Raw genomic sequence first — 16,028 nt, 5'->3', positions numbered from 1 at the left:
TGTCAGAAGTGAAGCATGACCCATTCAGCACTTGTGACTGTCTGGTGTTAACATTCCCATGTTGATGAGGCAACTTGAACCCTACAAGCAACAACGCAGAGAGATCCTAAAAGACTTGCTGGTCAAATGGAGAAGGTATGTTTAAGGATGAATCCTGACTGGCATCAGTAACATCTCAGCTCTATAGGAATAAGTCATATCTGCAGCCTGAAGCAGAGCCCCTGGCACCGTGAGGACCTCAGTGATCCCAGATTCCCCTCATTGTCTGACACTGGTCCACTGATGATTCACCAAAGCTAAAACCTCATGGATTCACTGGGCTGGATGTTTAGCCTCTCTGTTGGACATGCAGAAATGAGAGCTGATGTGGTTGTTTTACTCAGTGGTCAGAATCCAGGATCTTGGGCTACTGCCCAAGTTGGAGTTATTTGACCTGCCACTTGAAAAACTACAGACTGAGATTAAGGGCACCAATCTTTGTGTAAGATACAGAAACAAATCATCGGTGCTGACATAATCATCTGCGTTCACTCATTCAGAAGCCATGGTGGGCGAACGCCTGTTCACTAAAGAAATGGACTATATTCAAGCTATTGATCAAGCCTGTATTTTCGTTTTTAAACTTTCTTTTTTTTTTTTTTTTAAAGTAAACTCTGCAGTCAACGTGGGGCTCAAACTCCCAACCCCGAGATCAAGACTCACATGCTCTACCAGGCCAGCCAGGTGCACCAAATCTGTTTTGTAACTGCCACTGCATGGTACCATTGTGGGTCTTCTGTAGGCTGACATGTTTGGGAGGCCCTCATCTGTTTAAAAAGTCCTCTTATTCTCTATCCTAAAGCTTTCTTTCTTCTAACATTCCCTATGAATTCTCTCTCCTATGACAACCCCAGGCTCTACTGCAGTCCTGGGACTGCATCGATCATGTGAGGAAAAGGGATATAGGAAAAAAGAGATTAATCAGCTGTGTCTAAGAAATCGCGGGGGACATGTTACCTCACTTTTATCCTCAGGCAAACCCTCCAGGTTAGGACAACAGGAGATTAGGTTACAAGGGTGAAGGCAGAATGCAGAGGGATGACATGGGAGACTGAGAATAGCTTTTGGGGTGGTATGCTCACAAGATGAAACTGAGAAGCACCTGAATTAGGATACTACATCCCATGACCTGTAACTAGTATAAGAAGGCACATGCATGTACAATGCCTTCCATCAATCATATGATTTCACAGAAAGGTCCCCACACAATGTGCAACTGAGCCTTACAGGGAAGGCACCACCCTGAAGGAGCTATCTGAAACTTACAAAGGTCAAACTTCTCCAAAGTCAGGACCCAGAAGTTCTGCCACCAAACTCAAGTAATAATCCTCACGCTACACCAGAACCAATCCTTATACTCCTATTCTTGTCTCATAATGTGTGAAAACAAAAGAATCTTCCCATTGCCACTTTAGGAAATGTATGTCTGTGTGCGTGCATTTCATTTCAGGGACTGGGGCATTCACCAGTACTCCACAGTATCCTCCTAGAACACAGGGACTGCAGAGACGCTGCTCAGAGAGCTTATGTGCACAGTCATGATATTAGAGACCTACAGAAAGCTGGTTGTCTTGTGTGAGGCTAGCTTCCCTCCCCAAGGCAGGACCTCACCTTGTGTAGATCTGCCTCTTCTATCGCGTCTCGGAGAACTCTGTCCAGAATGAGGAGTTTCTGACCCTGTTCTTAAGGGAAAGATGGAAGCTTCATTCATGCAGACAGTAAGAGAATTTCAATGGTACTTCCGGACTCATCTTCCCCTTTCCTCAGATCATCTGCCCACTTCATGCAAGATTAGAGGTGGTTCTAGAACAAAGTATCCACCAATGCATAATAAAGCAAACACTTTAAACACCCAATCCTTTGGTTCTACTCCTGGGCTGCTGATTCAGTTCTTAGAAGCAGAGTAAGCCGCATGTTATGTGGGGTGGAGGCATATCCCATTTACGGTGTTCTGGAAAATTACCAAGGAGGTGACAAGTTTTAAGAATTTAAGTTTTAAGAAGGATTTTTGGATGTACCTATAATGTCCTTTATTCTCATATGAACAAAGAGCTGCACCTGAACTTTCTAAAAGCCACAGCATATCATGTTGCCTTTCGTTACTCTTTATTTTGAAGTAATTACAGATACGCAAAATGTGCAAAAATTGTATGAAAAAGTCCTTGTAAACTTCACCCCTTCACCCAGGTTCCTCAGACAGTTACATGTTACATAATATAGCACAGTATCACTCTATGACCCAGCAAACAAATTTACATCCAAAATCAGGGAAATGTTCCTACCCAAAAGCTGTCACTGTGCTCGAGATTCCTGTAAAGATGATGACTAAGGAGCTGGCTACAAACAGGTGCTTGACACTCAAATCTGTGGACCTTAACCTTCACCTATGACAAAAAGGAAGATATACTGGTAAAGGAAGAAGAAAGAAATTCCCCAGGATTCTAATCAGCATCTGTGATTAAGAAGACCATTCCTACTGCCAAAAACCTGGAGGCCATCTGATGGTTCGCAATGAGTGACGTTCTTCCTTTGGGGGATGCTGCATGGGAACCTGAAGTTTCGCCTATATTTACCATTTCAAGTGTAAACCAATATTCTTCACTTATGCTTACTTCCCATTAAGACATACTTACTTTAGGGGTGCCTGGGTGGTTCACTGGGTTAAGCATCTGCCTTCGGCTCAGGTTATGATCGTGGGGTCCCAGGATTGAGCTCCACGTCAGGCTCCCTGCTCAGCAGGGAGTCTGCTTCTCCTTCTACCTCTGCTCCTCCCCACTCTCTCGTGCTCTCTCCCTCTCGAAAATAAATATAATCTTTAAGAAAAAAATATTTAATTTTAGCTTCATTAAGAGCCTTCTAAGAGTTGAATGGGGAATTCTAAAGAACACTCACAACGTAAGAATCTCTGCTGTCAAGGCACTTAAAGTCTTCATTCATCAAAAATCAGGGATGGGACTACTACTAGTTTCATTCTAAGGAGGAGAACTTAGGCACACAGGGTTGAGTGATTTCACTATCTCCACTCCTTGTTTAGCAGCAGACTGGGGACTTAAAGTTACTGGAGGAGGTATCAAAGCACATGATTTAACCATTATGATATACTGAAAAAGCTGGATAGCTATGTTCTTATAATAATCTAGATCTACACTTAGGTGTTTTCATAACTTGTACTCATATTTCAGATTACTGGCATATTATTTATAATTTTGGCTGTGACCAGTTTCCATTTATGTGCAAAGATTTTTTTTTTATATGCCAATACCAATGATGCATGAAGCTTCCAAGACCTTAATAAACCGGATACTCTGATTGCAACACAATACGTCCAGAATTTGCACCATGACCAAGTTGAACTTAATGACTGCAAGATTCAATCAGTATTAGTATGGTAACAGAGAGTCCTGTGTTTTTATGCCAGGAACAAGACACCTGTCACCAGAACTTCAGAACTATCTCATACGATGCGCCACAGTATGGTAGAGAAAATACTAATGTGCAATTATACCAAGACTGCAAGATACAAGGTCATAATACAAAAGTTAACTATCTTCCTAGATATCAGCAAGAAACAAGTGACTTGAAAATTTAAAAAGACCACCATTCACATTAGGACCAAAACAAGAAGTTCCATTACAGACACCACTGTGGCAACCCATGGAAAGTCTGTGATGAAGACATAACATCATTCACAGACTTCCAACTACAGGTCCAAATTCAATAATAAAGTAAATAAACCTCATCACGCAATCCAAACGAATAAAATGACTGTATAAACTGAAGATAAGTGGGCATTTCCATAGATGCCCCTGCTCCTTTGAAACCCATTGTCTCAGGCATTTTAAATCATTCTTTTAATTTTCCCGCAGAGTCTGACATTTGATTTATCTTCAAGAACTAGATTTAGTTCTCACTAGTAAGAATTCTCTCATGCACAGTACAGTGTACCACCTACTTAAGCAATTTACCACACGTTGTGTTTCTAGGGTTTTCCCCGACATGAAATCTTTGGTGATTCCTGAGGTCAAGTCATGGCACGAAGGCCATGCCATTGTTTTGTAAAGTTTCTTTGCAGTATGCATTCCCTCATGACTCCAAATGTGAGAACATTTAATAAAAGCCTTACCACAGTTTCTACATCTTTATCTTCATTCTATGTATATTCTGGTGTCTACTCAGGCTTGAATACTGCTTAAAGGCTTTCCCACATTCATGACATCTGTAAGGCTTCTCCCCAGTATGAATCCTCTGATGAACTGTAAGGCTTGAATTCTGACTAAAGGCCTTGTCACATACATTACATTTATATGGTTTCTCTCCAGCATGAATTCTCTTATGTTGAGTAAGATTTGAACTCCCGGAGAAGGCCTTTCCACACTCATTACATTTGTAAGGTTTCTCTCCAGTGTGAGTTCTCTCATGACCCCAAAGGTGTGAACGAGTGATAAATTCCTTACCACACTGATTACATTTATAAGGTTTCTCTCCAGAATGGATTCTTTTATGTTGAACAAGATTTGAACACTCAGAAAAGGCTTTGCCACACACATTACATTTGTAAGGCTTCTCTCCGGTATGAATTCGCTCATGTCCCCAAAGGTGTGAACGTATCATAAAATCCTTACCACATACATTGCATTTATATGGTTTCTCTCCAGTATGGATTCTCTGATGCCTCGTGAGGTTTGAGAACCTGTTAAAGACTTTGCCACACTCATTACATTTGTAAGGTTTCTGCTCAGAATGAATTCTTTGATGAGTAGCTAAGGTTGAGCAATGGCTAAAAGTCTTCCCACACTCTTTACATTTGTAAGGTTTTTCTCTTTTCGGTGTTTTTTGGTGTTGTGTCTGTAATGAAGAATGTGTAAGAACCTTCCCATATTTGTTAAAAATGTTGGTTTTGACACTAGAAGGAATTTTTTGAAGTGAAACTGAAGTCTTTTTGGTAGACTTCTCAACTTGATTACTTTCATGAATTTCCTCTTCGGTTTGAAATCTTTGCAGTTCAGCCAGATGTGAATGAAAGCTTAATCCAAGCCCACTGTCCAAACAGTTCCTATACTTGTTTCCTGAAGAGCCTACCTTGTTTTTTAGTGCCTTATTCGTCATATCATGTTTATAATATTGAGATTTACTATTTCTTATGGAAACACTATGCTTTACAGCGAAATTATTCCAGAATTTGTGATGTTGTTGGTCTTCTCTACAAGTGAGATTTTTATAATGGGATGTAGTCATTCCTTTGTAATTTTTTTCTTCATATAGCCACTGAGTCTCAAATTTGTTCACATCTTGCTGGACTTCCCTCAAACCAAAGTCATCAAAGTCATGACTTACATGTCTTTCCAAAATCAACGCTTGGAATAATTCTCCATTATTAATGTTGTCTTTTGGTGGTAATTCTTTGCTCATACATCTAGTAGAGATATCTGTAATATATAAATAATGACAGGCTTCATATTAACCAGAGTTTAAAGACGGATATTTTATATGAAAAAGTATTACACCAGGGGCACCCGGGTGGCTCAGTCATTAGGTGTCTGCCCTTCAGCTCCGGTCATGATCCCAGAATCCTGGGATCAAGCCCTGTGTCGGACTCCCTGCTCAGTGGGGGGCCTGCTTCTCCCTCTCCCTCTCAAATAAATAAATAAAAGATTAAAAAAGAAAAGAAAAGAAAAAGTATTACACCAAAAGTAGAATTCATAATTAACAGAGTTATCAAGCTTCTCAACCATGGTGTGCAAATGTTCAGAAACACAAAAAAACATAAGATTCCTCAGTAATGAAAGAGTAATTACATGTAGTTCAAATTATTTTCAGGGAAGCCTATTTAATGCTCTGTGATCAAAAGTTCCAGTGCCCTGAAAGACAGGAATTTTCCACAGGCACCCCAAAGCCTAAAAGCCTCATAGGAGGGATAGAGGTGAATCATACTTGAAAAAAATATATATATATATTAAAGTCAATTCTGGAGGGGCGACTGGGTGGCTCAGTCGGTTAAGCGTCTACCTCTGGCTCAGTTTATGATCCCAGGGTCCTGCGGATCGAGTCCCACATTGGGCTCCCTGCTCAGTGGAGACCCTGCTTCTCCTTCTCCCTCTGTACCTCCCCCTGCTCATGCTCTCTCTCTCACTCTGCAATCTCTCTCTCAAATAAATAAAATCTTTTTTTTTTTTTAAAGATTTTATTTATTTGACAGAGAGGGACACAGCGAGAGAGGGAACACAAGCAGGGGGAGTGGGAGAGGGAGAAGCAGACTTCCCACAGAGCAAGGAGCCCGATGCAGGGCTCGATCCCAGGACCCTGGGATCATGACCCGAGCTGAAGGCAGATGCTTAATGACTGAGCCACCTAGGCACCCTCAAATAAATAAAATCTTAAAAAAAAAAGGTCAATTCATTACATAACAATAAAAAAATTTAAAAAAAAAAGGTCAATTCTTGAATACTTGTTGTCTACAATATTAAAATAACATTCAAGGATAATAAAATATTCTTCTGAATACTTCTTCCAAAAATATAGCCAGGCAAAAGAGGCATACTGCAATGTAATAATCAGTGAATTGTGATTATATACCATAATATATGTAGAAATTAATTATGTGTTAATCATAATAAAAAATAATAAACATGTTAGTAACCCAAGGCAAATCCAGAAGTAATTAGTAAATACATTCATTTATTTAAAAATGTATATAGACTTCAGAATTCTAAAGAGCTCACCCATAAGAGAAAAAGAAAGAGGCTGAATTTCAGGAGAAGCACACAATATCATAAACGGAAAATATGTTGAAATCATCCATTGTGAAACAGAAGTTCTGATAAATATGTAATAGTATAGAGATTAACAGTGGGGCTCTGTGACATGGAAATGGCAAAGAAGGGAACTCCAGGAGACTCCAGCAGGAGATGAACTACCAAAAACTGTCAGAATGAACTTTATAAGAACCCTGGAAATTAATCACGGGATTCCAGCAACAAGGCACACTCTTAATCAAGAAAAAGGTAGCTGTTTTAACTTGCCCTGACTCTGTGCCCTGCATCCCAGCTAGGAAGCAGCCTTGAAGATGGCAGTGTGCAAGGGATACAGGCTTCCCAAACTTCAGGGAAGAGACGGCATCTTCAAAGAATTGTGACTGGTTATTTGTTTGTTTCTTTAATCTGCCTGCTGGCTCCCTGAAGGAGTGGCTCAAAATGCTTGCTTTCTTTGGCCTACCTCAGATCTCTACCTAAATGGAGATAATGACCAGGTGCCATTCGTCACAAACATTTAAAGGTAAGTCTAGTAGCCACTGCCACCTAGGGCAGGGATAACAACTGAGGCAAACAATGGGCAAACTGAAAACCCTGAGGAAAACACTGGGGAGTGAGGTGTACTGGGGAGTAAGGCTTTGAAAATCCCCCACATATTCCAGGGACCCTAGAAGGTTGCAGGCATGCCCAGGACCAGACACAAGAGAAAAGACCTGAGAAGCCCCCAAGCGTATACCTCCAGCTGACCAGCAGATTGTGAGCAAGCAGAAGTGAAGGATAAGGCACTAAGGCACTGTTGTCTTAAACTTGTACCCTGTACGTTTCATGCACTCCCCAACACACACACACACACACACACACACACACAACTCATCTACAAAGAGTGAAAAGTTGATTTGTTTTGTGTTTGGTTCCAGCAGTTTCAAGAAATCTGCTGAATCACTAGTTGACCAATAAGCTAACCAAAGGCACCAATGGCTACACGTAACAAAGAAAATACGCCACATAAAATTTGTTGAGGGAAACAAACACACACACAACAACAATCACAAGAGACATAAAAAAATACACCACCCTTGGAGGGAGAATATTATGATTTCCAAAGTTTCAACATACTCAAAATGTCTCATTTTAAACACAAGTTACAAAGAGGCAACACAACAATAAAGCAGGACCCATACAGAAAAATAAATATTTAATAAATAACAAAACTTGGCCCTAAGGAAGCCCAAACTTTGGACTTACTAAACACACACTTTAAATCAACTATTTAAGCTAAAGGGAATGATGGACAAAGAATTAAAAAGCAATCAGAAAAATACTGTATCAATAAACAGAGAATATCAATAAAGAGATAGAAGGTGGAAAAAGAAACTAAACATATTCTGAAGCTGAAATGTAAAATACCTGAATTGAAAAATTTCATAGAGAGGTTCAATATCAGGTCTAATGAGGTGGAAGTAAGATTCAAATAAGTGGCAGGGAGATCAGTTGAAATTACCCTGTATGAGGAGCACAAAGAAAAAGACTGAGTATAAGTGAATAGAGTCTAATGGTGCTGCAGGACAACATCATGTGGGCCAACATATGAACAATGGGAGTCCGAAAAAGAAAGGAGAAAGAGAAGGAGGCAGGATTATTGAAGAAATATGGTAGACAATTTCTTAAATGTTAAAAGACAAGAGTCTGGGCGCCTGGGTGGCTCAGTTGGTTGAGCGACTGCCTTCGGCTCAGGTCGTGATCCTGGAGTCCCGGGATCGAGTCCCGCAACGGGCTCCCTGATCGGCAGGGAGTCTGCTTCTCCCTCTGACCCTCCTCCCTCTCATGCTCTCTGTCTCTCATTCTCTCTGTCTCAAATAAATAAAAATCTTAAAAAAAAAAAAAGTAAAAGACAAGAGTCTACAAATCTAAGAACTCAGTGAACATGCAATTAAGAAAAACTGCAAAAGAGACGCACACTGCAACAAATCATAATCAATATGTGGAAAGACAAAGGTAAAAAAGAGAACTTTGAAAGCAGGAAGGGAGAAGCATCACATACAAAGGACGCACAATAACTTTCAGAGCTGATTTTTTAGCCAAATCACAAAGTCCAGAGACAATGGGATAACGTATTTAAAGTGCTGACAAATGAAAAAACAAAACAAAAATCTGTTAATCAATTCTATCCCCAGAAACACCGTCCTTTGAAAATATGGGCGAAATTAAGGCTTCCAAGAGAAACAAAAGGTGAGAAAGTTCCTTGTAAGTAAAACAGCACTATAAGAAATAAAAGATGGAACACTTCTTACTTTATTCTCAGAGGCCAACATTAATCTTATTTCCCCCCAAAGATTATTTATTTTAGAGAGAGAAAGTGAGTGAGTACTGGAGGGGAAGAGCAGAGGGAGAGGCATGGAGAGTCTTAAGCAGACTCCACGCTCAGCATGAGAGCCCGACAGGGTGCTTGATCTCATGACCCTGAGGATCAGGACCTGAGCTGAAACCAAGTTGGACCCTTAACCGACTGCACCCCCTTGGTGCCTCTGAGGCCAACATTATTCCAATACCAAACCAGACAAAGACATCACAAGAAAACAAAACTACAGAATAATATCCCTTATAAATACAGATGTAAAAGTCTTCATCAAAACACCAGCCAACTGGGGGCGCCTGGGTGGCTCAGTTGGTTAAGCGACTGCCTTCGGCTCAGGTCATGATCCTGGAGTCCCTGGATCGAGTCCCACACATCGGGCTCCCTGCTCGGCAGGGAGTCTGCTTCTCCCTCTGACCCTCCCCCCTCTCATGTGCTCTCTCTCATTCTCTCTGTCTCAAATAAATAAATAAAATCTTTAAAAAAAAAAAACACCAGCCAACTGAATAGAAAGTTTTATTAAAATTATACAAAGGGACACCTGGATGGCTCAGTGGGCTGAGTGTGTGCCTTTGGCTTTGGTAGTGGTCTTGAGTCCATGCTGGGCTCCCTGCTCAGCAGGGAATCTGCTTCTCCCTCTTCCTTTGTCCCTCCCCCTCCATGCTCTCTCTCAAATAAATACATAAAATCTTAAAAAAAAAAAAAGAAAAAAAGAAAAAAGAAAAAAACTTACACAACATAAATAAGAGGGACTTGTTCCAAGAATTCAGCAGTGGAAGGTTCAACCTATAAACGCTTATAAATGTAATAATCCATATTAACAGTAAGACAAACAGAAAAAACCGACATAATGATCTCATTCTATGCAGAATATTTGAAAAATTCTAAAACTCTTATGACAACACTCAGCATACTCAGAAGAGAAGGGACTTTACTCAACCTCTTAAAGATTATTTATTAAAACCTATAGCTAATATCCTAGATGAAACAGTAAAGATTTCCTCCTGAGATAAGAAATAAGACATGGACATCCATTTTCATTGATGGTATCTAACATTATTCTGCAAATTCTAACCAGAACAATAAAACAAGAAAAAAAAAAAAAAGCACAGATACTGGAGGGAAAAAGGAGAATTATCTGTGTGTGAAGATGTCATAGATTTACATATATAGAATTCCATGAAATATCCCCTGAAAGACGTAAACACACACACATACACACAAAATCTTATGTTATAAGTGATGTCAGGAAAGTTGCAGGATACTCAGTTGTGCTTTATACAATATAACGAACAACCCAGAAAGGAAATTTTAGAAATGATACCATGTAAAATGTACCATCCAAAGAATAAATGCCATGAAATAACCAAGGAGGTGAAAGACCTGTAAGGCTGAGAACTGTAAAATGCTGCTGAGAGAAACATGTTTACATAAAGGGAAAAGACAAAGCATACAATGGTTTGGAAGATTTCATATTTTTAAAGATGGTAATATTGACCAAAGTGGTCTGGAGATTCTACACAGACACTATCAAAATTCCAAAAACTATTTTTGTAGAAGTGAAAAACATGATCCAATAAATATGGAACTGCAAAGGGCCCCTAAGAGTCCAGACAATATTGAAAAAGAAAAATTCCATAGAATACATAAACAGAGACAAAACACAGGCTGGTAGTTTCCAGGGACTGGGAACAGAGGAAAATGTGGAGAAACTGCTTAATGGGTAAAAAACAGTAAATTGGAGGGTTGGAAATATACAACCAGACAGAAGTAGTAGTTGAACAACTGCTAAATGCGTGAAATGCCAATGAACTATTCACTTTAAAATGGCTAGTTTCATGTTATGTGAATTCCACTCTAATAAAGCGTTCCTTTTATTTTATTTATTTTTTTAAAAAAGATTTTATTTATTTATTTGAGAGAAAGAGCACGAGCAAGGAGAGAGGCAAAGGGAGAGGGAGAAGCAGGCTCCCCACTGAGCAGGGAGCCCAACACGGGGCTAGATTATGACTGGAGCTGAAGGCAGACACCTAATGGACTGAGCCATAAAGGCACCCCTAAAGTGTTCTTTTTAAACTAGCTAACAATCTAAATGATTTATTTTGCAACAGATCTAAAAATAAATATTTTCCAATTTTAATATGTTAAATTTTGAAACTAAGTCTGATTATATTAGGTAAAAATAATAGTTTTTCTTAGGCTGGCTTCCTCTCATTACCTGAAATTCTATCATGGATCTCTCAACATAATTCCGCACATGAAACAGAAATGACGTGAGGGAGGCTTTTACTATATTAGTAAACATATAATTATCATGAAGAAAAATTACTGTGCACGTGCCCAAAATTATTAAATCCTGAATTCACGAAGATTATCAGGAGACTATAGGTAACCTTAAGAGTCACTGCATTGAGAAAACAACAAGGAATAACTTCTAATGAAGGCAGTATTATCAGTAGCAGTTAAGGGCAAAAACAGGATTTGCCAGTTCCAGGAGATTCATGCAGCACATGGCTGTGCAGAGGTAACCCAGCAACATAAGAAACAATAGTGGCCAGAGAACAATAGAACACTGAGATATGGGTCAACAAGGACAATGTGAACATTAATTAGAGTTCAGGTTAAATAAAAGATGGAAAACAAAACAATCATCATGAGTTAGCTGAAAAATGGGGATTTCCAGAACCTTACAAAATTTTGTGGAAAACTGTATCATAAGAAACAGTGATGAAGTACATGAAGTGCAAAAAATTGGTATTTATCTATAAAATAAAATTAGATATTTAAGTATTAGTTCAGTGTACGAAGAGTTTCATGGCAAATCTAGATAGGGAAATGATTTCTTAAAATAAAACACCTGAACCAAAATAAAAGTCTATATATACAACTCCTATAAAACCCAACAAGATATGTTTAGACAAATTAAACCATAGAAAAATGAAGGTATCTTATATAACTAATTATGGATGAATCACCTCTAATTCTGGGAGGAACACAGTCACTTCAAAACAAAAGTATATTCTCAAGATATCCAAGTTTCCCCATTTAAAAAATCCAAATTCATTCAAATGAGAAAAGTATTTTCTTAAGCTTATTTTTTTTAGCAATCTCTACACCCAAAACGGAGTTAGAACTCATGACCCTGAGATCAAGAGTCACATGATCTTCCGACTGAGCCAACCAGGCACTCCAAGAAAAGTGTTTCTTAATAACCAATTATAAAGTCAAGCAACACTCATGGAAAAATTTAACTATGAATATATTTTCTCTATTCTAGAAGTTATATAGGTTTTGGGAAAACAGCTGATCAGCTATAACCCTTAACATTCAGGAAAGAAATCTTTTTTTTTTTTTTTTTAAAGATTTTATTTATTTGACAGATAGAGACATAGTGCTCCCCAAGGTTGAACCAGTAAAGGGCAGGGAACAGCATGTCTGGGTCATGTTAAATACTGTCCTTGTCGCTACAAGAGTGGGAACACAAGCAGGGGGAATGGGAGAGAGAGAAGCAGGCTTCCCGCAGAGCAGGGAGCCCGATGTGGGGCTCGATCCCAGGACCCTGGGACCATGACCTGAGCCGAAGGCAGACACTTAACCGACTGAGCCACCCAGGAGCCCCAGGAAGGAAATCTTATAAAATATATGAACCAACATTCATTCTTTGATCAAACAGTCCCACAAAAAAAAAGGGTATAAAATAAAGAACACCGAGAAGTGTCATCAAATACATAACCAATGATTAAATACAAAAATAACAAGTTTATAATACATGGAACCCTGCAGATCAAAGTACAAACATTTTCAAATATAGAAATGCGGTAGAGTTCAATAAGGTAGGCATCATGAACTCATAAATTCCCTCAACACAATAAATCAAATCTTATTTGTTGAAGAAGGAACACAGCACACACATGGAATAAACACTGTTGCATGAACGATAGTTTGGACAGCAGCCTCACAGATGAGGTTATGAAGGCACAAAATTTTCTCCCTAGAATAAATTCCTGTACCTGTTCACAGGGCCTGGATGGCTCAGTTGGTTAAGCCTCTGCCTTTGGCTCAGGTCATGATCCCAGGATCTTGGGATCAAGTCCCTCATTGGGCTCCTTGCTAAGTGGGGAGCCTGCTTCTCTCTCCCTCTCTCCTCCTCTCTCTGGTAAATAAATAAAATATTTTAAAAAAAATAAAGGGGGTGCCTGGGTGGATCAGTCGGTTAAGCATCTGCCTATGGCTTGGGTCATGAACCCAGAGTCCTGGGATCAAGTCCTGCATTGGGCTCCCTGCTCAGTGGGGAGTCTGCTTCTCCCTCTACTCCCCCACCCCGTTCGTGATCTCTTTCTCTCTCAAATAAGTAAAATCTTAAAAAAAAAAAAAAAAAAAAAGAGCACAATTATGTTAAAAAAAAATTCCTGTACTTGTTCATGCAAAATCAAGTATACTCCTTAATGTACTCCATCAACATTGCCACAATGTCCTCAAGACACACTTTGGTGACACACCAAAAACCGGAAGGACAACTGGAGCCATAAGCCAGGCTCTCATGCTACACTCAATGTCAGCATCCTGGACCATGCTGACCACACTACTCAGATGCTTCAGGGCCCACGTCTCTACTTAGCAGGATGATGCTCTGACATCTAAATGTATGTGTTCTCCATCCAGAATGTTCTTCTACCCAGTAAAATTCCTCCTGGCAGAGTTCACCACAGTGCCCAGTTGTCCAAAATATGAGGATAAAATTTCAGATGCTAAGGAACTGTATTTCAGAACCAAGAAAATTTCACAGGCAACACCATACAAACTTAGGAGACCAGGAAATCAGGGACAGCCAAGGGTTTCCCACACTCCCAGACTAAGGAGGAGCTACAAGAGGGAGACAAAGACAGGAAATTAAGGAAGGGGGTCTGATGTTGTGGGATGTTCAAACAGGCCTAGGGTCTGCCTACGGACTCCAGGCTGAGGGCCCAAAGCCTGAGATACAGTCCCCTTGAAAGACTGGGAATCAAAGGTTTTCCCCACCCTCTCTATATATAGCACTGCTGAATAGCAATCTCAAAACACCCTTCTATTCCCAGTAAACATGCTCCTGAAGGGCGAAAGTGGAAATGAGGATATGGTAGAGGCACGGAATAGGCAGAGGGCCTGAGACAGCCCATGCTCCTGCCTGGAGTCCCAGATGCAGAAGAGCAGCCGATGTTCCCATCATGACAGGTCACTCAGCACATGAAATGGGATGCAAGCTGGAGAAGGCCTGCAGTCAGGACGAAGGGGAGCTTCAGATCAGATCTGTGTGGACTGAGTAGGGAAGGAGAGGCTAAGGAAGGAAGAATACCCCTTACAAAGAGCCCTTCATGTGTTCCCCAAGGTTGAACCAGTAAAGGGCCCTAGGGGGGGCAGGGAACAGCATGTCTGGGTCATGTTAAATACTGCCCTTGTCGCTACAAGAGCAGCAGAACCACCGAGGAGGGCAGGAAACACACACATACAAAGAAGAGAGTGAAGGAGAGGGAGAACGACAAGTTCCTTTGAGAGCCCATGAGAAATCAACTCTTCTTTTCCAACCACCTCTCCTATCCGGGGGGAATGTTCCAAATGACATTTCTGGAAGTCACTTTCTCTCTGCCATCTATCCCTACTTGTGTTCACATCTTTGACACCTTCCCACCCACCTGGGTTTTGTTGCTTGTTTTACCCCACTCTTAGCATTTCAGAGCAAGTACTCTCCACAGTGGAGATAATATTCAGCTCAGAAAGAGATTCCTGCTGATATGGAAAACAGCAGATGATGTCCTGGGGTTTTCCCAGTCCTTTGTCAGCTGAGACCAAGGACATTCATTACAGGCGGGTCTAGAATAGCATTTCACAAATTTGTTCAGTGACATTCTTCTTCCTAATGCTTGAATGTTTGACATATACAGATATCCAGCTCTCTTCCCACAACGACCAAATCAAAATTACGGGTGTAAAACCAGGGAATGTGGTATTTTAAAGTTATGACATAAGGTCTTATTCCTTCTAGCACCACCACTACCTGCATGATCATCTGCGTTTAAAATCCAGATACCACATTGGGAAGCTTTTTATTTCTGAATCAGCAGGGCTTCGATCTCAGTCAAGCAGGAAAGGGGCTCCCAAGAAATCCCCAAGAAAAACACAAAGATACACCAGAGCAGTACCCAACCTCTGTAGGGAAACTAATCCTCACCCAGGAAGACCAGGTTCCTGTAGTTCTCCACCATCACGTCCCTGTACAAGGCCCTCTGAGCAGGGTCCAGGCACTCCCACTCCTCCTGAGAGAATTCTATGGCCACATCCCTGAAGGTCAAGCGTCCCTGAAATGAAAGCACATTTCACCAAGAGGCCATTAGGGAACTACTTATTTCAAAAAATGAGAGGAGGAGAGAGGTGTAAGGGTCGAATAGAAATGAGGGCTTCAATAGGTCCACAAAAGATCATTTTGAGCAAGTCCTATATCCCTGATTTGGATTTGTTACACTTTTCCATCACAGGATTTCCTTCAGCTAAACTGAGGATTTTACAATATCGTGCCAGATAAAATACACAAATGCAAAAACATCTACAAATGGTAAACTATATGCAAGTTCTAGATAGTATGTTGTACGCACCAAATGACAAGCAAATTTCTGCATGAGCAGTGTCTTCAGGGTTGACAAAGTCTATAGTAGTGTTAATGAAAGGTGTACATTGCAAAATGGGAATCTCATAATAATAAAACCATCTGAAGTTCTGAACACTTCCCGTACGGTAAGCATTACTCTAATGCTTTACAAGTGTTAACCTGTATAAGGACATTGCATCCCATTAAATTAGTATTTGTTCCCATCTTACACAGGACCCAACTCTGTCACACACACTCTAATGTACAT

The 16,028-nt window shown here is 40.2% G+C and overlaps 1 protein-coding gene across 2 annotated transcripts in view; it reads right to left on the bottom strand.

Annotated features, from left to right (window-relative positions):
* Window positions 1–2,841: 2,841 nt before the first annotated feature.
* The window catches only part of LOC117997842 (zinc finger protein 677-like), an 18,338-nt gene continuing 5,151 nt past the window's right edge, over window positions 2,842–16,028 (bottom strand). Inside the window, exons 2-4 of one of the 2 annotated variants that reach the window (XM_034986331.1) lie at window positions 15,347–15,473; window positions 4,163–5,465; window positions 2,842–2,852 (exon numbers count right to left, since the gene is read on the bottom strand). In XM_034986331.1, the coding sequence (XP_034842222.1) occupies window positions 4,171–5,465; window positions 15,347–15,380 (1,329 nt within the window). In that variant the 5' untranslated portion in view covers window positions 15,381–15,473 and the 3' untranslated portion in view covers window positions 2,842–2,852; window positions 4,163–4,170. Of the gene's footprint in view, window positions 2,853–4,076; window positions 5,466–15,346; window positions 15,474–16,028 lie in introns of those variants that run through there. The other variant, XM_034986330.1, reaches the window with a different exon arrangement.

This window comes from Mirounga leonina, unplaced genomic scaffold (genome assembly GCF_011800145.1).
Source record: "Mirounga leonina isolate KUSES-001 unplaced genomic scaffold, KU_Mleo_1.0 Mir_376, whole genome shotgun sequence".
Taxonomy (NCBI): Eukaryota; Metazoa; Chordata; class Mammalia; order Carnivora; family Phocidae; genus Mirounga; species Mirounga leonina.
Note: the sequence above shows the minus strand (reverse complement) of the source record. Positions and strands in the feature narration are given on the sequence as shown.